Source organism: Netta rufina (assembly GCF_964035555.1).
Source record: "Netta rufina genome assembly, chromosome: 17".
Taxonomy (NCBI): Eukaryota; Metazoa; Chordata; class Aves; order Anseriformes; family Anatidae; genus Netta; species Netta rufina.
Window position 1 is genome coordinate 4,904,619 of NC_140141.1, and position 25,547 is coordinate 4,930,165.

At 37.4% G+C, this 25,547-nt stretch overlaps 1 protein-coding gene across 2 annotated transcripts; it reads right to left on the reverse strand.

The window, feature by feature from the left end:
- Positions 1–2,868: 2,868 nt before the first annotated feature.
- Positions 2,869–24,935, reverse strand: TANGO2 (transport and golgi organization 2 homolog). Of its 2 annotated transcripts, none has more exons than XM_084297130.1 (9): positions 24,862–24,935; positions 18,435–18,555; positions 14,734–14,822; positions 12,734–12,853; positions 11,625–11,739; positions 10,557–10,627; positions 9,360–9,513; positions 6,555–6,659; positions 2,869–4,445 (listed from the first exon to the last, which is right to left on the reverse strand). In XM_084297130.1, the coding sequence occupies exons 2-9, from the start codon at positions 18,488–18,490 to the stop codon at positions 4,325–4,327; spliced, it is 831 nt and encodes a 276-aa protein (XP_084153256.1). In that variant the 5' UTR covers positions 18,491–18,555; positions 24,862–24,935; the 3' UTR covers positions 2,869–4,324. The 2 variants fall into 2 exon arrangements, with proteins under 2 accessions (XP_084153256.1, XP_084153257.1); XM_084297131.1 differs by lacking the exon at positions 24,862–24,935 and adding an exon at positions 23,862–23,922.
- Positions 24,936–25,547: the final 612 nt, after the last annotated feature.

Here is a 25,547-nt window from a genome sequence, read left to right on the forward strand (position 1 = left end):
ACCATTTAGTTGTTCAGCTAGCCCTGCAAGCCAACCTCCATTAATTTTCAAGAGCTGTAGTAGTACTCTACTGCCAACTACTTCTACTGTACACATTTCACATCCTCCTAAAACTACTCCAGCCAGTGACTTCTGTCAAGTCTCGTTACATATTGCGCTGTTTTAAATTTAAACCCATGTGATAAAGCATTCTTTGTTGTTCCATAGGACTGCTGTGAACTACAGCTAAGAAACTGTGGCACCAATTACTTAGCTTAGAATGCTGAATATACTGCTGGTGCCACTGAGACGTGAATTGGGAGCATAAGCTTTGGCTGCCAAAAGTACATGTGTAGATGCACTTATATGAACAAAACTGAAAGCATAACTACCTTTGGTTTCCCCAGCAGCATTGCTCATTGGTCCTCTGTTGAAAGTACAGTTGTACTGGCATGGCTGTTTTTTTATACAATTGCTGTTCCAGGATTGCTTTGAATATCTAAACACATACATATTTCATCAAGGGAGTCAGACTTGACTGGCACAACATACTGACAAAGAAAATAAAAACTGGCAACTACCATGTATCAGTATCCTTGCAATAACATACATCAATCATACCCTACATCTGTAAGTAATGAAGAACAACATTATTATACAGTAAATAACTAGGGCTGAGTCCATGCTATGTGCATTATAGACAGTTTTTCTTCAAACTAAGCCTATTACCTGTTGGAGTACATTCAATACATTCCTGAAGCACATCTTCCAGTTCCATTTCATCTGAAAACAGCTTAGTCCCTGTGATCTGAGGTTGTCCTGCAACATGAAGCCAAGTCACAGTCAACAGGGACTATCAGGAAAATCACGTAAGAAGTGCACTATTAATCCAAAATGAGGTAATAACATAAACCCATCTGTAATTGAAAGCACAGTTAATTCCACTCTAAATGCCAGACTTTCAAATGAGATGTGACAAATATGAGACAGATGAATGCATTTGGCTAAGAGCTTAATTCTGTGGCTATTCCCAATAACTATTCACAACAGAGCTAGTACAGCAAGAGAAAAACTAGCTTTCTCATACACAGTTTACTTGGAAGAGCAACATTCTTACAATGCCTCAATTATTGAATACTAATGGTAACACTGCGCCATGAGAAGTGACACTATTGGCTCCACATATTCCCAGTTTATTATCTAATATATCTTAATTAACATCTGAAAAGTCATGTGGTTTTCTCCACGGAACAGAAGCAATCAATGTGTTTACACCATCTGATAAGTTATTGAGTGTGGTTGGCTCTGTGCCTACAAGGGCTGGCATGTCAGACGAAACACCCATCGACAACACTTCCCATCACTAGAGGCAGGCTTGTAAAGCACCTTGCTGCATTTGTAGGTACTGCCTTTTTCATAGGCCGCAAAGAACAAGCGTATGAAAATAAGGCCTCATAAAACCAGCTTAAATCCAGAACATTTCACTGAGAATGTTTAAGTATATACTGCTAATCAAGAATATGCTGAAGTCCCATTAATTCAGAGTTTATTAAAAAGGCCTCAAACTGCTTTTAAGAGCTCTAAAGGCCAGATTATATATTTGCTTGAAGTCTTTCTTAAGTCACTGTTACATAATCATAACTGCAAAGACCACGTATACAGTAGCATCGTTACATCTCTATTAGTTTTTGGTAGGTAACAAGACTGCATTGATCCTCTTGCAAACAAGGTGGTCCAAAATTCATTTATGTACTATTTCTCACTTATGTAGTGCTTACCCTACACTGACTAGTTGTGCAAACTCTTGGTATCTAGAAACCACTTAGATACGCAAATAAAAAAGAAATTATTGAATGAATTTTATTTTGGTATCTCTTGGCAATCAGAAATCTAACAAAGGCCTTTCACAGTACGCAAAGTCTAATTTATAGCTTCCTCTGCATCCTGGTTTCAGCTAACCACTTCCTCCATGTCCTAGTTTCCATTTGTACTGGGTCTGGCTGGAATGTTAACTTTCCCGGCAGCAGCCCATTCAGTGCCGTACTCTGTACTTGTAGCTGGAACAGCAGTGTTATCACACCAGTGTTGTGTTTACTGCTGAGCAGCAGTGGCACAGCATTGGGCCCTTCTCTAACCCTCCTAGGGGGTGGGCAAAAAGTGAGGAGAGAAACATCACTAGGGCAGCTGACCTAAACCAATCAAAGGGATATTCCATACCATGTGGTGTCACACTCAGCAATAAAAGGTGGAAAGAGGAAGAAGAGGGAGGGGTGGGCTCTCATTGAGAAGATGTCGGTCCTCCTCTCGAACACCGGCTGCGTGCGTTGAGGCCTTGCTTCAAGGACATGGTCAATCATCACTCATTTGTGGGAAGTAGAGAGTAATTTCTTTCCTCTGCACTTCCATATAGCTTTCATTTATTTTGTTTGTTTTCCTCCCTTCTTTTTATTTTTTCCTTTTTCCCCTTTCCCTTTTATTTCCCCTTAGTTAAATTGTTCAGTTCATGGTAGTCTTTATTTAATTATTATAATTATTTCCCTTTAATTAAATTATCCTTATCTCAACCCGTGAGTTGTTCTTTGCTTTACTTCTCCCCCTCCTCATCTAAAGGAGGGGGAGTGAGAGAGCAGTTGTGGGGTTTAGCTGCCCAGCACGGTAAAACCACCACACCATTACACTTGCACAGTGGTTTTTGTTTGAAGTTCACACATCCTTGAGTACAGAAAAGTTGCACACCTTTGTAAATGGTATCAGAAATGTTGCTAGTACATAATTAATAACCAAGAGGTGGTTAAAAATTACATGAAGCATATAGAAGGAAAAAATACCAGTGATCCATTATTAACTTAATATTCAGCATTCAAAGTAAATAAAATCAGAACACCAATAGCAGCAAAATGACTTAAGATTTTAATATATCTTCAGATCAGCTAAAATCCTTCCGTCACCTACCACTGGCACTGAATAATCGAAAACCATGCATTTAAATAGCTTTTTAATTCACAGCTGTTAGGAAACACAAAGCACATCTTAATATCCAACTTCTTCAGCAATATAAAACTGCAGTAACATCACCCTTACAACAGAGCTATTTTACTAAAAATATATGAGCAGTCATTCCAAGTTTTGATATATTACACCAATAAAGAAGTGAAGGCGAAATTGCACATGTACAAAATAGATGATATAAGTAAACTTCATATTCAGTTTGAGAGCTCTTTACATGCCTGCTGGGGAAGAAAAAACAATACTGCTAATTAGACTATCGGGAAACAAAATGTCGCCATACAGATAATTTTCAAAGATAAACAAGTCAGTTTGCTTTTTTGTTTTTTTTAAAGAGGTTTCAATGAATAGAACTGTAGAAGAAGTTAAGTTCAAACACTTCATGACTCTCAAATCAAGTTTTAGATTTAAGATCCACTAAGAATTAAGATAGCTGTACTATTTATAAGAAACCAAAAAAGAATCCCCCCACTGCTTTGCCTTCCCCAGGCAGAACAGTGCACCACAGCACTGCTGAAAAGTTTAGATGTTACTGATGCACTTAATGCTACAAAGATTTATTTAATGCACATTGGTATCAGCTATACAATCTTAATCTTTTATAATGAAGGGAAAGAAAAGTTTGGTAGAAACAATACAAGCAAACTTTCCCCCTTCTCTGAACTGAAAGCATGTTTAATATTAAACACATCCTAAAAAAAAAAAATAATCATTTTTGTCTTGGCCAAAGACAGCCTTGCCCTGGAGGCAGGTGATATAAGCCTCATGATCCCTTCTGCACTTATGTTCTATGACTTCCAGACATTGGTTTCAGGCATCACGCTATACGGTTGTATTTGCGCACGAAGAAATTAGAAGTGTCTGTGAACAGAAATGGAACTGTAGCTGATTTCCTTTATACTCTATGTGCAAATAAAAACTAAGTTTTAAACAGAATTTAGATTGGAAAAGTTAGCTTAAGTCAGATTCTCCAAGAAGCTGCATGCATTTTCAGCACCAACTGAAATCAAAATAAATTCATGGTATGCAAGCAAGACACTGGATCACACCCAGAAGTATTATGTTTACACTTTCCATTGTTTTTATAATTTTAAGCTTAGAAGCTAAAATAGAAAGCCACACAGTCAGATACAGATTTTTAAATAAGTTGCAACTTAATATAAGAACTGTTGGGTTTATGCAAAGGATTTGTGACTTTAATAGGGTATGCTACCAGTTTATTTAAACTTTTGTTTTTCTTGCTATTTTCGGCTTCTGGAGGCTGGTGGAAAACATTTACTGGAGCTTAACAGCTTGTTCTCGCATTGCTTTTATTACAATGCATTCAAATGGAAAGTTGTTACGTGTGCAGTTCGAATTCATAGGTGCTTGTTTCCCACTGGCTGACATCTGCATTGACCAGGTTGCGCTCTGTGAAAGTAACATGTCCTTCTGAATCAATGAGAACAACCGTGTTAGTCCTGAAACAACAAATGTAGAAGGTTAAGCCTTATACCCAATTCTGTAAATTTGTAGGGTCCCATCCCCCACCCCTAAAGGTTTTAATTCATTTTTCTCTTGACCACATCATCACCACACAAGCAGGTCAGAATTCACCCTGACAAGTTCAAATAGTTATTTTCAGACCCTTCTTCCTACATTCCATTGCTCTGATTCCCTGTTGCAGCTGCAGCAGCTGACAAGCATGATTAAAAAAGCCTTTTTTTTTTCCTTATGTGCCAAGTATGTTTGAGTCAGAAGTAGCCTAAGTTTTTCTTACTCGTATCAACAGTACTCTTCCGTTCTTTCATTCCAAATGAATTGTCCATTACAATTTAAATATCATTGTTATGGTCACATTGTTATGATCACAAAAGCTCTTATTTCTGTAGGAATCTTCTGAAGAGGACATTAGTTTTCATGAAAAGCACATTCCATTCATGCATCTGTACTACTTTGTCAGCAGATTTTTTTCACGTATGCTGACAACATTTCTCCGTGGACACTGTGGTATCCAGCCAGGGAGATCACTGACTGGAAGTATGAGTTATCCCACCACCCTGATGTGGTGGTCTTCCAAATCATTTCACAGCTGTTCACTCATATGAAATGCTCAACACCCTCAGAAGAACACTATGAGCCCTAATTAACAGTCTCTAATCACTAAGCAGTGTTACTAAGGGAAAGATAAGTGAGCATACAATTATAGCAGCAGGGAAGACTTGAAATATAGTGCTAATTCACAAGAAAAATGTCAGTATTTCAAGAGATATCCCAGTAATAATCCTGTTTCCTTTGAAACAGTTATACTACAACCTGTGGTACAAGTGTAGGAAAATGCTTCTTTAGCATTTGAAGTGTTCATTATTTCATATTTAAGTGTTCTTGACATTCCTTTTATAGAGACTCAGTTTTTACCATCAGAAATACCAGCTTAAAATACATACTGAAATGAGCGCTCTGATTATCAATTTATATCTATACAGTGGAAATGCTATGGCTGACTAAACCAGAGAATCTGAAAAAGTCATTGGTAGTCTTAGAGCAGGCATTCCCTACAAGCAGCAACTGGGTTGACCTTTGATTTTGTCCCTCTCAGAATGAAGACAAGATACTGAGAATAAATACAAGACATTATATTATCCTTCTTGCACCTTCTGTAGACAGTCTGAGCAGAAATAAGAAACCCAGTAAAAACTGAAGCACCAGTTATGGGAAATGGAAATACATATCCTTTCAAAAAAGAGTAATAGTTCTTCATTGTGTGGAAGTGGCAGCTGGATAGAACAAGGATATTCCTGAAGAAACCTCTAACTTGCTTAGCTGCACAGATGACACCATTCTGTCTCTTGGAAGAGAAATAGGTTCTGCAATTGCTCAGGCATAGATAATTTTATTTTTATGCTAAAAAATGATTTTGAAGCTTTTCATGTTTTGTTTAGATCAAAACCAGAGGTGGTCAGATCTGTTACTACGCGAGGGAGCCAGGGAGCTCAGTCGACAATACTCAAGTGGCAGTTAGAAGATGGTAGCGTTCCCTGAAACAGGACAATCCGAGATGACAAAGGTAGCTGTCAAGCTGCCTGGGGAAGTGTGAAACATTCTTGCAGTTTGCATATGACTTCACAACACTTGCAGCTTAGACTAATTCTGCGCATTTGAGATGATACGGGAGAAAGTAGTGAAAGAAATATGAAAAAAAAGAAGGCCCATATGGTAGGAAGGGCTGCTATATAGTATGCAGAATAATGGAAATGAGCAAACATTAACTTCAAAAATATTAGCAAAAAGAAACTGGATGGTAAAATTCTCCCATTTAGAAAAACTGCATTATCTTGTTTTGGACAAACTGAAGTTGTATCTTCATAACTCCATTCCCACCAACAATGAATCATACCATGTACTTAAAGTATTGATCAGTAGCATATTTAAGAGATCAGAATATTGTAATTTAGTAAAGTGCTTCCTTGTACATGTAATATCTGAATAAGTTTAGAGCAGTCACTACACAGTTAAAATTGATGACAGCATGATTTTGATTTGATATGCTGTGATTCAGTACACATTTATATTGGATTATGAAATTTTACCTTGTTCCATAACCTGGGCAACGAACACATACAGCTGCATACTTGTTCAATATAGGACGTATGTACTCCTTCCCTTGGTCTTCAATCGCAGGGTCAGGTAATTGACTGAAAAAGTTGTAAAGCAGTAAAAAATATAGATATCTATTTTAATTCTCCCATGCACTCACCTCTCTTGCACTAAGATGTGTGTTTACTGTGTGGCTGGCAAATAAAAGTAAGATCAAAAAGGAGAGAAGTGTGAACTGTGTTTGAAATTAAATGAACAGAAAAATATAGAACAGCTTGTCAGCTCCTTCCAAAAGATATCTGAAGTCTAAAACTTTTGTCTCACTTAAATATTCTCATATCTTGACACGTTTCTCACTTTCATTATTGTTCTTTCATTGTCTTTGTGTATTTTAGTTTCCCCTACGGTCTCAATTAAGACATTAATGACCAAGCCATTTGAGGCGTGTCACAAACATGCGTTTTCCACTGAGCCTTCAGAGTTCTTTGTGTTGAACAGAGACCTCTCTGCTTTTTTCTTTTGTATGGAATACCTGGAAGATACCCATGAGAACCCTTACACTAAAATCTGTGAAGATGCAGTAGAATGCAAAGGTGAGCTTTGTATATAATCTCTTGATATATATTCCTATCGAAAATTGAAAGACACTTAGTAACTTAACTTGGAAGAATATCAAGCTTCATTTATTTTAACTGAACAACTGCCTGCATCCCACAGAGGAGTTGCTAAGGCCACAAAAGGTTATTGCAGCAACCCCATATCCCTGACTTCCCATTCATATCAACAGATTATTCTCATATTAGCCATAACTACAGCTTCCTAGTTCAATAACTAAAGATCTCAATTTAATTGCAGTTCATTTTAACTATCACTGCAACAGGTTTGATTTTTAAGCCTCTTCCATCAAGAGTATCACACTTGTGCCTCCTAGCACAGACCCAGTTGCAGGTATTCTCTTAAAATGAGACCCAGTATTCTCCGGCTAAATTTAACAGCCTAATCAGCTGTACAGCGAATGCTAGGGAAGAAGGCAGAACAAAACACATGGATCAATTCAACCCCATTTTCAGAGCTCATCCCCCTCTGTAGATGAGACTAAGCAATTCATCATGGCTTTTACACCAAATTGGTCTCATTTTCTTTGTTCTGGTGGAAAAAAGGAGCTGGGGGTGTCTGTTTGAGGGAAAAGCAAGAATAGGTGCAATTCCAGTATGAAGACAGAACTAAGCTCTGCTCACTCCTGTAGTGGGCATGTGGCTGGAGCATTCCATGATGCAATGGAGAACGCGTATAGCATGGGACTTGAGCCTGTGCGAACTGACAGCTTCTATCTCATACTCCACCACTAGCAGTTCTTGTACACTACACCCAGTCTCAAGCTTAATGGCCAAAAGCAGTTTTAAGGACAGAAGGAGTTGCAATACTTCTCTCAGAATAGTCAAAGCCAGGGTTAAAGCAGGAGAAGGGAAGTGAGGGACAAAAACCTGCATCTAGGATGAAGGAACGGAATTCTAAGAGTAAGTCAACCGCTTAATTTCTGTATCAGTGATCATAAAAAACAAGCAATAAGGTATTTTACAAATGTTCAAAGCTATTGCATATAAATATGTTCAAATTTATTTAAAAAAAAAAATCATTCTCAACATGTGCTTTGGAAAGATTACAGACTTCATCTTAAATATTGATTTCCATAAGTATTTCCACTCTATAATAAGATAATTTCAGATAAGATTATATTGGAATGTTGAACATTAAGGAAAGATTATTTTGACTTTTTTAAACTAGTGAAAGGTACAGGCTAACAATTTCTGGAAAAAATCACCTGATGTGATATCAAATAAAGTAAGATCATTTAGCAGACTTTCAATTACTACTCATTGTTCAGATGTCTAGGTTTGTAAGTAAACACATACTCCATAGTGCTAAAAATTCCACAAAGGAGTGTTTGCATAAAAATCAGTTTAAGGTTAGGACACTAGTTCTATATAACAGAATCAGCTTGACTTCAACACAAGTCTCCTTCTAGATAGAAAGGAAAGCTAGACATGCAAGTTACTGGACAGTGATCAAGGATACAAATTTAGACCACAGTACCTCCTTTACCCATTTTCATATGTGGACATTCAAACATTATCATTTACTTCTAGATACCTAACTCAGAGGCTCAGGTTTGCTGTGGAGCCAATGGTGAATGGAGGAACCTTACTCAGATTCTCAAACTCACCTCAGAGAACATCCTTGACCAGAGGCCTAAAGCTACACTATGCAAATACTCAGTTCCTTCCCCTATTTAGCGTATAATAAGTGCTCTTTTGAGGAAGACAATTAGTTCTATTTGAAAACAGTTGGTTTCTTGGCCTTCAGTGTCTACTCAGGGTAACAACGCAGAGTAGCTAGCAGATACTAACACAAACAGGCTCATATATACAAGGGTGTAGTGTGTAGCAAGAACCTGAACCTACAGTAAGCCTCCACAAACCCCATGGCAAGCAACATACACATCCTTTGTTTTGCACTCATTTTCCCTTAAATTGCATTTCTTATTAAGGATAGCAGCTCAGAGAACTCAGTGTACCATCTATGAGCAGCAAGACAGTAACTGCAGCATTTACTGTTTCTGTTGTAAACACTGTAAAAATTCAGTCTCTGGAGAGACAAAACTTTGCCCTTCAATCCCCAGATATAAGTCAATTAATATAAGGTTTTTTTTTTTTTTCTTTTTACACTCAAAATAGTTTCTATGCAGCTTTTACATTGGTCACATTGCATTTTGAACAAACTCAGTATTATTTTCTTACGGCTCTTGATTATTCATCACTGTAAGAAGCTCCTGCACCAAGTCTTCTCTGGCAAGGTCTTGACTTCTCTTGATCACTTCTGTGAAAAGCTGCTTCCCATACTGAAGTTTCTTCCATGGTGTATCCAACAAAGAATTACTCAATCCATATATTCCTATAAGTACATACAAAAAACAAAATAGACACAAACAAATTAGTTGCCTGTGTGTGTCACTCTTAATAAAAAGAACTTAACCTTTCCTCAGCAACTGTTTTGGGCCACTACTTCTGACAGTTTTAATAGAAGAAAACAAAATACCCAAGAGCATCAGTACTTTACATTTACTAAAATTGGATGAATTTGTGATTTTCTACACTTATTAACACAGCATCCACTGTGGTGTCAAATATCAAAACTTCCCTGCCCATATCACAACAATAATATAAACTTTAGGGTATTACACAATCTAAGCACAAAATAACTCTCAATAACAATATTGTTCATTTCTACAAAGGCACTCCAACCCTCCAAGCTTTAAGTGTCATGAAATTAATGAAATATGTAACAAGGAGGTTATATGATAAGAATTAGAAACAATAATAAAATGAAGTCCAATGGCTGTGGACTACCAGCTATATATGATCTATATACATACTAAAGCCCATGGCAAGCAGCATCACATTTGGCTGTGCTTTAGCATTCTTCTAGGCTAATATTCAGTACTTAAATTGGCAATGAATTTGGAGTATTATTCTATGTAACTGACTAGCAAAGGACTAGATTTTAAATATTTTAAATCAGTTTACCTGATAAAGATGAAAATTTGTTTTAAAGCCAACCGTCACTAGGTGAGCACAATCACACTATGCTTTTAATAGTGCAAGGTAAGAAAAGTTTGGGTCAAACCCACAAATCTTTAAAAATCCCATTCCTCAAGACAGACCTCTGTTCTTCAATCATAATTACTTAAGTAAAATGCCAGTAATTGCAGTGGAGGTGGGCACACTGATATGGATAGAAGCTTTTTATGAAATATTAATTCTTTACTGACATGCTTTAGCAAATATTTAAATGACTTTAAGGACATTTTTAAAGAATACAAACAAAGTTAGTGAAGACAATGCTTACGTAGCCAAATTACTAGAGCAATACAGCTATATTCTGACTCTGTTAAAGTAACAGAAAGTCATAATCAGACTCTTCTGAAGCAAACCTACCAGGATTTAGGAAAATGGGTTCTGACTCTCCTTTGTTTCCATAGTAGCAAATTACATCTCCTTTGGTGGTACTGAAAAACAAACAAGAATTTCTCCTTGAAAAGCCACCAGCTTCTGTATTTGATTACGTGCTAATTTCTTGCAGCCTTCAAACACAGCAAGATGTTTTTTCTCATCACTGTTACTACTATGATACCACAGCCCAGGGATTAATCAATGCATTATATTACTCTCCTACTCTGAAAAACTTTATTATTACCATTGTCAAACGTTAATATTATCATTTTTAAACATAACAGTAATATAATTCAGAACGGCTGCACAGAAAGCAGGCAGGCTTATTGAAAAGAAAATCCTCGTGTTTTAAATAACTGGACACTTACGTACTGGTAGAGGTTTAAAAAAATGGACAGCTCATCACAGCAAATTAACATTTTGCCATCAACTCTTTTGTTTGACTATTGTATCCTAAGAGGCTCACCACTATTTACTTTCTGGCAGAAGTAAATTTTAGGTCCACTTGCAGCCATGTGATATCCAAATTTTTGGATAAGATTCCTTGGCATTTTCCTAATGTAGTATTTTTGTTTGTTCTTTATTTATCTACAAGTCAAAAAACCTATAGCATAAAGTAGGCATAAGTACAAACCAAATCTTTGATCAAGAGTTTGGTAGTTGAAAAATCGTGGAGTGAGGATAAGGAGTTTTATAATTAAACAGAAGCATCTATATTTCAGAGACATTATGGAGCCAAGGTTTTGCCTTCTCAAAGAAGGCACACATAACCTTCAGGGAAAAGACTAATTATGGACCATTAGGAAAAAGAATTAAAACATTTTGCATCAAGCAATGATTAGTATACAAGATGCACCTCCAGTATTTAAAAGATTAAAAAAAGGAATTATGACAGGAATAACAATAGGCTCTTACCTGCCTACTAGTAAGACAAAGAGCTCTCCCTTTAGCTTGTAAGGAGATTCTATATTGTTACACTTCTGTGCTAACAAGTATTTGTACTATTATCTTTCTCCTTTGGAATTTGAACAACCATGGTGTTTGTAGACTTACTTGAAGTCAGCTGCTATTAAGTTAAATCCATTGTAAAGATGTCCTTCTACTGAAACTTTCTTCAAGTAAGAGTAACTGTCCAGATCTGAAGTCAAGAAGTTAGTTACAAGAGCACCTAAGAAAGAAGTACATGGAGCAACTTGAACATGTAAACTCACTTCTCTGACAGACTTGGTAAAACAAGTAACAATATATAGTATTTCTACCACCAAGAGATTACAACAGTGGGGAAAAAAATCTAAACACCTTTAAAAGCCTTACAGCATCGTACCTTATTCAAATTAAGAGCTTGACATCTATTCTGAAGAACTCAATCAACTGCTCATTTCTACAGAGTTCATATTTACTAACTCTGTTCATATTTTCTAACTGCTGGATGTGCCTTTCTTCTCCTTCTCTCTCAAATAAGCTCTTTACTATAACTTCATTTTATATATGACATTAAAATAAAATATCGATGACACGATTCATTCATTTCTCTATATATGATGTTTCACCATTGCATATCATATAGCAGTTAGAAGCAGAATGATTCTTACTTTTAGAAGTGCTCTCCCAGAGGAGTTTCTCCTTTTACTTCTGCCGCTCCAATTCATCGTGTGAGAAGGGATCTTTTAGACTAGCCTCTACCGTAACGCAAGCTGCATTGTTTCCCTAACTTAGCTCTTATCTAAAGAGCACACACATTTAAAAAGCCTAGTGGAATCTAAATCTAGCTTCACTCTTGTCTAGTTGTTCCAACTGTTAACTAGAATAATCATTTTAAAAGACAGTTGGCACTATATTTCTTGTCTGAATGTTTCCACTTAATTTTGTTTTATTTTTTGCCTGCTTGATTAGAATATCATTATATAAGTCAAGTTCCCTGCACAGGGACTCAAACTTGTTCATAAATTCTGTTTAAAGCACATATCACTTTATAGCCTAATAAAATGGTTAAAATTAATATTGTAATAATAATAACAAAAAATATTATTGTAAAATTAATATTGTAACTTGATTTTAACTTGAAAATGTTAGCGTAATGTAACTTGAAATTAAGATTGTAACTTGATTTAATTGGGACACCAGGATTTGCTTGTATGCTTTTTTCCCCATTTCTTTCATACCTCTTCCTTTTGCATTTTTGTCAGTCTTTGGCTGCATGTAGTTTGTCAGGGCTGCCATCTTGCCTTTCTTACTGATCCCCAGCCACGTCCCACCTTCTTTTCCTTCCTCCATATCCAGACCTGGTAAAATAAGTATGAGTTAGATTACATTCATTTTCAAAAATCGGTGTTAATTAAAAACATCTTAATGCAAATCCAGTCTTGATCAGGCTATATGAAAATGCAGTAGGTACAAAACTGTCTTTGTGGACTACTACAGGTAAAGTAAGCCCATTTACATTACACATACCCAATTGTGGGCTAAGAATTATTTTCCTTGTTGCTGAAATAGATGAGAGAGAATAAGTAAATCAAGTGTAAAAGCAAAATTTTAAGCTATAAAATCCATATAAAACTAAGTAGACTCAGAATTTCTTACTTCAAAATCAAGTCTCAGAAGATTAATGTTGTTTGCATGTTAAACATCGGAAATAACCAGAATAATTTAGAGTAAATTAGACAACTGAAAATTCTGTACTCAGGTAACAGCAATTTTGCAGGGGAGGAAGGAAGATCTGGTGCTGCAAAAATGAAGCCTACATCCAAACCTCTCTGCACAGAAGAAGGTAAGAAAAACACTACCTATTTGCAGCAAGCTTATGTTAAACAACAGGTGTTTAATGGAAAAAAGAAAACTGGTTTGATATACCATGCTTGTTGTTGGAAATGTTTTAATTCTGAATCATTCCATAATAGAACTTTAATTAGAATAAAAGTTTCGGATCCTTATTCAGGAACTCCTTCCTTTCTTCAGTAGCCAAAACTTCAATATCAAGTTTTAGCCGTCACATTTTTTACACAATATTTTATTAATGTTCTCTACCTTAACTGAAAGGCACACAAGAGAAAAAAAAATAAAAGACAAATACCCAATGATAAACATATGCAATTGCTGTTTTCCTATACTGTTTTTAAGCTTATAAAATCTTCCATTAAGTCACAAAGAGTTATTATTTTTTGTTTGCTTTTTTTGGTTCAAATTGATGCTCTCATTTGAGATAGCATTAGTAACTCAGAATGTTTTAACAGACTCTCCAGAGATAAGCCCACTGAATGGAGAATACGGAGAACTAGTTTCTTACACCAAATACAGTCACATCTGAGAAAGGTATAACAGACAAAAACTCAGGGCCCTTCAGTTTTCAGGATAATTTTGTTTTGATGTTCTCTTTTGAACTGCTATGTAGCAGGGGAAGCAGCATCCAGAATATCTGGCATGAAATTGGAATGTCAGCCAGAACTTCAGTTTTGCAGTGCAGTGGGAGTAATTTATCCTCACATGCCTCCCTGCCAACACTAATAACACACAACATCAGCAAACAGTGTTTGCAAAGTCAAAAACTTGGATGCAAAAAATGCTTTGTCTTCTAGAGCTTCACTTCTGTTTGAAAAAAGGGAGAAATATTGATTCTACTTAAAAAACTGAGATTCCCTACTATGGAAAACCAGACAACTGACAACATTTTGTTAAACTGACTGTACACAGAAATCTAATAAGCCGATGGATTAATAACAAACTATTCTGTAGCCTATAAATCACTAACTGATAAGAAGTCAGAAAAAAATATTTCCTTCAGGTTTGGTTTAACGATTTCAAGTCAGTATTAGAAACAGTGAGTCTGTAGAATAATTCCATCTATTTTTACATAAGTATTTCAGTGTATCTGACAAAGCTAAATTGTGAGGGACAAACTAATTTAATGTATTTCCATTTCACTGCTTGGACTGCACTCAAAGAACATAAAACTGAGAACAAAAAAGCCACATGATATCAAAACACAAATGAGACAATAACAGCACAACTCACCTTCTTCCCAAGTCATGACATGGTTTCCCCAGAAGTATAAGGGAGACTCATATTTCTTAGCAATGCAACCCACCCACCCCACCATAACAAAAATCCAGGCTTTAATCCCCTTATAAACTGTATCAAAACTAAACTTCTTGTTTTAGGTACATACCACTAAGGATCTCATTGCTGCTGTCCCAAAAATCTGCAGATTTGGATGGTCTGTTGTAAAATTCATCTCTATTAGCTGCTAGAATAAGTCTGTAGAACACAAGAGTAGTGAAATACTATTACTTAGAAATAGCAACTTCACAGTACAGACAGGAGCTAACCCTTGCCACAGCATTAGCTCATTCTAAGTATGAAACTATCCTTTACCTTACCATCTCACCTTTATCACTCTGATAAAGTTGAATCACAGCTGACAACAGCCTTCTCTCAGACTTGTGAAAGATCTCAAGATAATCTTGTTACATGAATGAGTCCGATATTTTCAAAGAACAGAATTGAAAGCAATCTCTTGCCTTGCAACTGTTAAGATCTTAATTTAATCTTAAGACACATTAGTATGCAAAGTTACAACTTAAAAAAAAAAAATCTAAACTCACAGGCTTAGAGGAAGCTTGTCTGAAGAACGTGTGTGAGATTTGTTCCCCTAATGTTCTCCATTCTCTCCAGCCATATTACTTAATATTTAATTTTAGCAAAACGCCATCTTTCAGAAACATGCAGATTTCCTTAACTAGTTTTCTATAACCTCAGCATCTTCTTCACTATCTGTTCCTCTTAACACCTGCACGTCAATTACATTTATGCAGCAGAAGCCAAGTTTGCAGCTGTAAACTGAACCACATACTTCTCACTATTTTTCAAGCCATAGCACATGAATCCATTTTGTTATTCAGCATTCAAAGGTACTGACATTTTTCATAGGTCTTGAGACTTTTCCTGCCAACTCTTCATTCATATAGTGTTGTGCAACATGACCATGAGTTGTCAGATGCGCACTAGTGATGCTGCAGAAACAGTTATAATTAGCTACAGAGAAAAGGCAGCTGGTACTTCAGTGCCATCCTTACTGTAAGGCAGGTACTTAGTACTTCACCCAAAGACATCACCTTTTGGAAAGCAGAGTATGTATTTTACCCTTCCAATGCCAAATAATCACAACATTCAATTCAGTCTGGCATTATTTCTTCCCTCTTCCACCCGATTCCAGTCTTTGATCTATAGATTTTTCAGCTAGTTTAAATTTATCATCTTGCTTAATATCCTCCCTTTACAGCAAGCGCCTTATTTCCCCAGATTTCACTTAAACATCTCTATCTTAATAAGAACTGATACAGTTCAAACTTCTTGAAGCTCCAATTGGATTTTCGCCTTCAATAACCCCAAGCATGAAAACAGTTTATAGAACCTAAATAGCAAGAAAAAGTGAAAGTTTCCCAGTGTGCTAGAATATTCCCCATCTCAAACACACAGATCCTAAAGCTCAAAAGACTAGTACACAGGATTGTGTATTCAAAACATCTTCATTTTGTATTCTATGGAACTTAATCATACTAAAAAGAAATACTATCAAGTGACCCTCATTATCTAACAGATTAGAAAAGACTTAGATATTTTTATAGCTGAAATAATTCAACTGTATCAGAATTTATTTATTAAGATTTATTTAAATGTTGAGGTAGAGATGAAAACATGAGAGATCACTCCATTAACGCAATTTCCTACAATACAATTCAGTTCCATAAAAAGGACTGATTATAGCTTTGAAGCTTGAAATGTATTTTATTCCTAAGATGCACACAGCATAGTTTGAAACAATATAATGGCAGCATGTTACCTTTGACAATAATAATAGACTACAGTAAAACATCTGTTACAACACTAAACTTCACTACAGATAGGCCTATAGAGAGCACAAAGGGTAGAAAAAATCAAGTGTCAAGCGTACAGAAAGACAGGTTCATAAATGTATTAAAAAGGTGATCTGTAAGCTTTTTGCTTGATTAGGTACTCACAAGAAGTGGCCAACGTACTTTTCTAGAAACCAAAAAGACGACTAAATACCTGAATTTGGGCCAACACAACGTTTTCCTATTTTGACACTGAGAGCAATTTGTTTCCTGTTATGAATCAAAATTTCAAATGCAATGCAACTTGACTCAAAGGCTAAAGTTGCAAGCAAACTACTCAGAGTTTTACTTTTAAATAAAATACAAATTTCACTTGGCAAACAACTATAATTTAAATCCAAAGGATTTTCCCCAGAGGCATTAAATTGATTGATTTTTTTTTTTTTTGCTAATTAGCAATACAAAGAAAGTCATACCAAATAAATTGATGTATTAGTTCAGTACCATTTCCATCAAAGAAACCCTTTTCAGGCAGATTCCAGACAGAAAGGAATGCACGCTATGGACAACCGAAGCTTTGGTTCTCAATCCTTTCTTTCTATAGAATGGCATCCTTTGCTCAATACAAAAGGGCAGAAAAAACAAGTAAATGAAAAACACAAAGCATACTGATTCTGTAAGTTTCTGGAAGAATACTGACACTTCTGTGTCACAAAGTAATACAGAACCTATACAGTATGCAAAAACACAGAAAACAGAATGTGAGTCTTCCTACTAGCCTGAAGTACTCTTTCCATTATCTACTGAATGTGCTTTAAGACACTAACACTGGATATAAGCTTTAAAGATTAAGGTCTCTAATGGGACAAAACTGTTAGGGGAAGTTTAATGTTAGTGAAACTCGCTGGATGACATCAGTGTATTCATTAAAAAAAAAAAAAAAAAAAAGAAGTACCTGGAAGCATGAATACTTGTTTTGACTTAAGGTTTCAGCTAAAGGTGCCATATAATCAGATAGTTTATTAGCTAAAATTTTAACTGCAGCCAGATTTGTGTGGGACATGGAGGGTGTTGCCAGGACATTTACTAACAGCTCTTCAATTCCAAATTTGCAGTACTAGCTTGTTTTACATTGATACAGGATTTCAAATCCCACTGTTTGTTTGCAAACTGAGCATTTTTTGAAACACATTTAATTTTAAGACAATAACTGAAAATCTTCAGGTATCCCTTGTCCCAAAAGGGAACTGACAGACAAATAACTACGTGGATATCTTGACTACACCTTTCTGTATTTTTGAACACAGTTGTGCCTATTCTCAAGCTCGTTCTGTCAAAACTGGAGTGCAACATGGTGTGGTGAGTAGCCATTATTTAATACTGAACAGAGCAGTGAACTATACAGTGAAGAAGGTATTGTTGTTGGGAGGAGGCAAGGTTAACCAGAAACTACACAAGCAATATGGTCTCATTTTGAGCATCTTTTGGACTCAATATATTTGTCTATTAGGTTACAGAACTGGACCACTAATCAGAACTGCACAGTGTATACATAAATTAAAAATAGCATGTGAAGCAGACTAACAACCGTGTAATACTTCTGCTCCACTGGCTACCTGGTACTCTTCAGGCCAAATTCAAATTATTGGCTTCAATACAAAAGCACTAGAAATTTCTAAACTACAAGAAGAAATTGCATCTTTTTCTGAACCTTATTGCTACAACTGCAGGACTTTGAAACTCTGGATTATAATTTTTAAATGCTGCATCCTACATAACATTATAGACCACCATCAAGATGTCTGTGACTATAGCCCAAGCCTTCTGACAGTTGCAAAACAAAGGGTTTTCAAAGTGTAACAGGAAGCACTCCAATGAAAAAAGTCACGAAGTTCGACATTACCCAAGCATAATTGAATACCTAATACTGACTTTTGAATCTACAATTCAAACACAGGGTACAAGAAGAAATGGTTAACACACAGGTTTCTGTAATTTTTTATACCATCTTTACCTGTATGCATTTTTTGAAACTGGTCGGGGGTCAAATTTGAACAGCAGGATGCACATTGAAGAATGATGATTAAGTCCTGTTTCTTCAACAAATGCTCAGTGCAAGGTCATTCTGTAATAGCCTACAAGGAAAATAAAGATCATCTATTACACTGCAAGTTATAAAAATAGAACCTTGACTCTATGCTGAAGCTTAAACATTGCAATGTTCACACTAATAGCTTTCAATTAAAATAGATAAATCAGGACATCAAAAGTGCATTTGTTTCAATAAACAGTTTTCTACTTCTAAAAAAATCTATTGTTTAAACACGATTCTTGGCTAATTCAGAATTGTACTAAGGGAACAACCATCAGGAAAATATTGACAAAACCTAGAGCAATAACAATACATAAGACTCACGTAATTATCTGCTCATTAACAATAAGGTACCACTACGTTTTTCAGGTCTTAATTAAGGCAAAATACTTCCCTTATAATGAAAATAAATAACTGTTGCAGAAGCTGAAAAAGCCTGATCAAAGACATTCCTAAAGCTGTAAAGAAAACATACTTTAGGCCAAGCTACCATTAAGGATAGTCACCTGCCTTTCCTGAATTGTGCAAATCTCAGAGGTTACTGTTTACATAACTTATTGCATAGGTCATACAGACACTGAACAGGATTTTTGGTTTTTATTAAGCTTTGCCAGGCTATTTCAGAAACACAGCTCAAAGGAGATCCCAGCTGCTTCTGTAAAGCTATCAGCCAACAAAAGGCTTACATAAAAACTGTTGCTCACAAACTCATTTGGCAGCTTTTTTTTTTTAAACCAAAAAAAAAAAACAAAAAAACACAACCCCCATCACAGTTCTCTGGAGATACAAACATTTTCTCAACACTTCGAAAACCTTTCTAGAACCCATCATTATCCTTTGGTACTACTGCTCTGGCAGAAGCATCTGTCTCTCACTTTATCAACCCTGCCTGGTGTTATTACAGTTCAATAATTTTCATTTGTGCTTTTAATAACTCCACATATCAAAATTATTATTTACCTTGGGCTCCACCTACTGGCCTTGAAACAAGATTAAATGTTTGTAGGTCACATACAAACAATCCAACCTTTTTTTTAACTCACATTTTTATGCCAGCTAAAAAGCACAGCTAGCCCTTACTACAGCAGTGACATTTAATTTGACAAAAGAGGCAAATAATGTGTTTCAGTATCTTCTTTGATCAAAGTTGACAGTGTATTTGCAGCACCTGCCTCGTCTTTATACCCAGGGTTGGATGTTAAGCTTAAAATACTAAGTAGTAAAGTATTTTAAGTCAGGCTTAAATTTAGATATGCCAAAATGAGACAATTAACAAACATCAAGAGGAAAAGAACCAGAGAGGCTGTCTGCTGAAGCATAACTAAAAGAAAATCCTAAAATAACTAAAAGGAAACTCCTTTGTCTCCTCCCAGTCTGAACCTAAGTCACTCCACAGTTATGTACAATTTAGGGAAAAGCCTTAGATAATGCAAAATATCCACATTTCCAACAACCAGGTGATGAAGTAATAGCTACAACATTTTAGGACAGAGCTGAGAAAGACATAAAAACTTGACAAGTGTTACCCCAGTGCCTGACTGCAGGGCCACAGCTGCTTTTAAGACAAGAGAGGACACGATGTGGATTGGCCTGGATCTCTGTGCCCTGCTGCTGTTTAGCAGCATGATTCCTGTGCCTGCTACATGGCCACACACACACCGCTTCCTGCTGAAACCAAGAAGAGCAGCAGGTTAACTGAGAAGCCACATACTGCTCTGTGTTTGATCAACTTCCTTCATAACTGAAATGCTTCTAAGAGAGCATCTTTACAAAGATTGTGTCACTACTGCTCCATTATACTTTTCTCCAAACAGAAAACCCTGCTGCAAACCTGTAATATAAGGTTGAGACTGTCCTAGAGTAGACATCAGATTGCACTGAGAAATCTTAATGCTTCTGTAGAGAGCTACAAGACAGAATAGTGACTATTGTCCAAGCTTACTGAAAAACTAGTTTCAGTATGTTATTGTCATCAACACAAAAACAACACAAATTCAAGATGGAAGCCCAACAGCCATCCTTTGACTTCTGAACTACATTAGCTTTGGGTTTTGTTTTGCTGCTTTAAGCCTTTGACAAAATATAAAACTTTCTTTAAGAAAGATTTCTCAAGAAACATTGTTCCACTAATGACATAACGGTAATTAATAGACTGAGGTCTCACTCGTTCTGCCATAGAGAAAATAATAGGCTTCTGAAGAAATAATATAATTTTATACCACAACTCATATGGAGTGGGAAGATTGTTCTGGATTACCACTGTGTACTTTTCATTGCTCTGCATTGTTAAAAAATTCTCTTGAAAATCACTTTTCATTCAAGAAGAAAAGCAGTCTTCAAAAATCCTTCTTTGACTAAGTAGTTGAACACAAGTGAAGATTTCAGCAACTAGGTTTCTTACTGTAGTCTCGCCTCAGTTACTCAACTTTGATTCTTTTAGTTTTTTTGATATCACTCCAATTACCTCATTAGTCTTTTACCTTACATGAAGCTTAGACTGCAAAATAAAGCACTTCTATTGTTAGTTACAGTAGACAGAGCAGCAATAGAGATGAGAACAGAAACATTTAATCAGAAGTCTTCATACAGGTGTCATTCTTTCAAGTCCATACTCACATTAAGAGGGTGCTGCAACCACAGGCACAAGATAAGCCTATTGCACAGAGCTGCTTTACAAAGCAGACGTGCTCAGCTCAGCCTTCTGATCATTCAGGACAGTCTCCCACATATTGAGAGGAGTAAGATTTAAAAAGCTTAGGTCAGCACTGGCTTCTACACTTGCAACTTTATCCCATAGCAGGTCCAAAGCTTGATCAAAAACTGACTTTCTAGCTTCATTTCAGCAGAAAGCACACTTTCAGGATTATCCTTAGATATGCAGAGGAGGTTTAGCAGTTTTTTTTTCCCTGTTAATTAAAGAGTTCAACTAAAAAAGGCTAGGATATGGCACAATAAATACCTTCTGGTTTTCTTTCCGAACACAATTCAAGTCAGAATATGCATTCTGTCCAATATAACAAGGTCTACAGAATGGAGAAATAGTTTATCATAAGGTAGAGACGGCAAAAACTTAGTGCACTCCAGATAATGTGCTTCTATAAAAACCAGCTTTATTATTCCTAGTCAATAAGCTGACAGTTACCAAGCGTGAAATGATGGCAACGATCTCCTATTTCTGTAATATGTTTTTAGTCTGCTATCTAACTTATGCCTAATACACACAAGCTAGCTTGACAAGAGTTACAAACATCCTGTAATTAAGCGTTCTGCTCCAAATGGCACTGCTGATTTGGAAATGACATTGAAGTAACTAACACTTCTTATTCTGTGCTACTGTACTCAGTTAGACCATACACATATTGTTTTACTAGCTTTAACAACCTGTTAAAAGCCTGAGTGGATACCTGCCAGTACACAGTAGTGTACTATCAGGAGACCAAAACATGATAGATTGTTTGCTCCTTTCATAGGGTTCTACCATCATCTGGTTGATTAGAAGCAATCAGTTCACAATTTGGCATAAAACCATTTTACCCTTACGGTCTCCCAGTAGCAGTCTTTGAAAAATGAAGCCATTTGCTACATATTTTGTTTTTGCAAATGAAGCATCATAAATAACATCTGCCAGTTACCACAGCAATCTCAATTGCTTATCAGCTGATCTAAAACTGTTCTTTGGGTGAGTCGAAAAGACAGCTCAAGATCATTAATCACCGGATTCTGATTGTTTTATGCACCACAACAATAACTCTGACATCTGAAATTACTCTACTACTGCTTTTGCATTTGTTTAAAGGCAACTGAGGACTATATCCCTCAAATGTCCATTAAAGAGTAAGACTGAATGCATATTCTTTCAGTAGCAGAATGAGATTTTTATACCGAGCTTCAAAATAAACATTGAAATTAAGAGGTGTTTGATTATGTTAAAAGTAACCTACTTCTTTTTTATTACACCTCCCACCCATGAAAGCATGACAGCTGTTTTGTATTTTAAAGCATTTTACTGGTTTCATTTTGTACTTCTGCTGTCTAGCACACTCCTGTGTGTCGTATTAATCACATCGATCGTGAGCTTACAACCTCTTCAAAAGCAACGGGACAGAGCCCAGTGACTTACAGAGAAGGACTGAACAGGAAAGATTAATTTGACAAAAAGAAAAAAGCAGTACGTGAAGCAATCCAGAGAAGCAACAGCATACGTGTAAGAAAGCAGTTTTAACTAAATCAGAGCTGTGAAACAAGTTAGATTTTTCAGGAACAGCAATATTATTTTAAGTAAATGGATAGGCCTAACATTTCAAGACTTGTATTTCCATCTGAAACTTCCCAGAGGGTACAGGTGATAGCTCATTTTAGTGATTTTAATTGTAGCTTCTCAACATGAAATATATAGAAGTTCAGAAGCGCATATATGTGGAACTGTTGGGTAAAGCAATACCATATACAGGCATTAGGTGGGATTTCCTCTTAGGACTCAGAGGACCTGTTCCAGAACATGTTTCATCCTTGAACGCATGCTTTTAATTTACTGTTGTACCTTTCTGAAAGCTAGGTAAATATGAGAGAGAAGAGATGGATCTATATTCCGTCACCTTTCCAGTTGTTCAGTATAAAGACAATTCATAACTAAACTAGGGTTCGTAACCTTACCAAGGTGAAGAGTCTTCACTTCACGAGGTAGCAATGCAAACTAGAACACTTATGAAAACAGAAAATAACACAAAAGGGGCATGCCATTGCCAAGTCTGATGAGGTAAGATTTAAAACAGCTTATTTTTGGCTTCCTGTTTTCTTCCTCAGGCATTTTACTCTGTTTAGTCCACTGCACAGCTCCCAGGAGAAACAACAGTAAACATCTGGCAGCACACTACACGTTGGGAACATTTACAAGGGGTGGAACAGGACAGCCTTTCCCCCAGTTTCTCAAGAGTAACTGTTCTCCTCTGACACAGCTCTGCAGACCCATAGTCATTCCCAGACTTCGTCCTCTTACACAAAGACTATTTATTATTTTTAGCTTCCACAATTCTTTGGTTTCCTTTTGTAAGGAATCACCTAGGAATCCTTTTTGGGCAAGAAAATCCATTTCCCACTCCTTACTCACAAGAAGTCTAATTTACAAGTTGCTGGAGGAAATACTTCAAAGAATCATACATACTTGCTCTGCTCATTTCCTCTTCTCTAGAGATGTCCTGCTAGACACTTACAGAGACAGGACACCAGTCTATACCAGCTTTGGATCTGACCCAGTCTGGCCTGTCTTAGATTTTTAAGCTTAATTTCCTGTGATAGAAAGACTGCAACCATCACTTACGTATTTACGTTTATTAATCTCATCCTCCCTACCTCATCTACAGCAACTCTCAGCATGCTTTGTGTCCTGAAGAAAACGTGGTACGGTCATGGGGTGGCAGGCATCTTACAGACTTGGGAGTGGGAGAGAGAGAAATCAACATAAAGCAAAACCCAACAGCTAAGTAGAAGAAAGAAGCACTGAAAGCATCCTTATTTGAGAAGAAGCATATTTGCTTCTTTCAAGATAGCAAATAGAAAGTTAATGTTGCAGGGCTATAATGGTCTTCCAAGATTATTGCTTTGACTTCAGACACGAGGCAAGAAAAGCAGGATGTTGTCAGTTGTGCTGTTAACTGTTATTTATTCAAGGTAACGTTAACACGCTCACTGAAAACACATGCCCATAAAAGTAACTTTGTTGATCGCTATCAGGATTCAGCAGATTCACTAGGAATTGCTCTCACAAGAGAGAAACCAACGTTAGGCCTATCTGCTTTTAAAAAAAAAAAAAAAAAAAAAAGCGTTATATACCTGTGAGAACATATAAATATTCTATTTGGAAAACAGCAAAAGAGCTTCAAGGACAACTGAGACACTACAATCAGTACTGCAAGAATCAATTAAAACTGCATAGGGCTGATAAGAACTACAGAAGTCTGAAACAACTCAACTAGCACAAGAAGTGGCGAATTTGGCCAAAAAAGGCCCAGCTCCCGATACACACTGTACCTTTACAGCCCAGCAGGGAGCGCCCCAGTGACCGGGGTGCCTCAGGGCTCCGGCACCTCAGAGGACCTCAGGTGAGCAGCACGGAAACGCTCAGAGCAGAGAAACCCCCGGGGACACCTGAGGCAACCCCCCGCCTCACGGACCCCCTCGCCGAGCGCGCAGCGGTGGTGGCGCTGAGGGGAGGGAGGCCCGGGGCTGAGGTGACCCTGCCGGGACCCGGCGCTCCCGCAGCCCCCTCAGGGCGGCGCGGGAAGGGTCCCGCGCGCGAGGCGGCGGCGCGAGCCCGGCCGTCAGCAGCCCGCCCGCCCGGCTCCGCACTCACCCAGCGCGCTCCGCCACCACCCGCACATCCCCACCTGCCCGCTTCCGGCAGCGCAGCCAGTTTAAAACAACACCCGCCCCTATTGGCTCTCGGTGCCCCGCCCACCGAGGGCTATTGGAGGGCCGGGTCTCCCGCCTCTCCTCCTCGAGATGCTATTGGGTGGTTACTCCGCCGCTCAGGGCGGGCGCTGAGGGGTGCTGGCGTACAGGTGCCCGCTGGACTCCGCCTCCTCTCAGTGGCCCCGACGGCCCGGGCCGCGCGGGGCGAGCTGAGGGGGGTCTCGCTCCCGCTCCGCCCTTCGGCACTGGGCCTGCCTTAGGGGGGGATGGTGTGTGGGGGTTACAGGCAGCCCGGCACTGGGCACTAAGGACACATCACCTTCAGCACAGTATAAGGAATTGTGCATACTAGATTTAGTAGCCGTTCAGACCCTTCTTTCTATTTCCCATGTCTATTTTGTTCTAAATAAAGCAACCCAGGTAATGTTGTCCCTTGTAGACCCTGCTTAGGGCATGTGAGTATAATTCCTGTTTGTCAAACTAGAAGAGTCTGATCTCAAGTAGGTGGTGATTCTGCGTCCATTTTAAGTACTTTTAGTGAAGATAGTGGTACTAGCTGTCAGCACACAATCTCTAGAAAGCATTAAAAATAATAAAAAAAAATAAAAGATGCTTAGTGAAAAGTTC

Coding starts and splice junctions, on each gene's coding strand:
- TANGO2 (XM_084297130.1), bottom strand. CDS start 18,490: ATGTGCATCCTGCTGTTCAAATTTGACCCCCGACCAGTTTCAAAAAAT. Junction 11,740..12,733: donor CAAAAATGCAAAAGGAAGAG/GTATGAAAGAAA, acceptor CTTCTTTCTTAG/GTGCTCTTGTAACTAACTTC. Junction 10,628..11,624: donor TTAATAGCAGCTGACTTCAA/GTAAGTCTACAA, acceptor TTTGTTTTTCAG/TACCACCAAAGGAGATGTAA.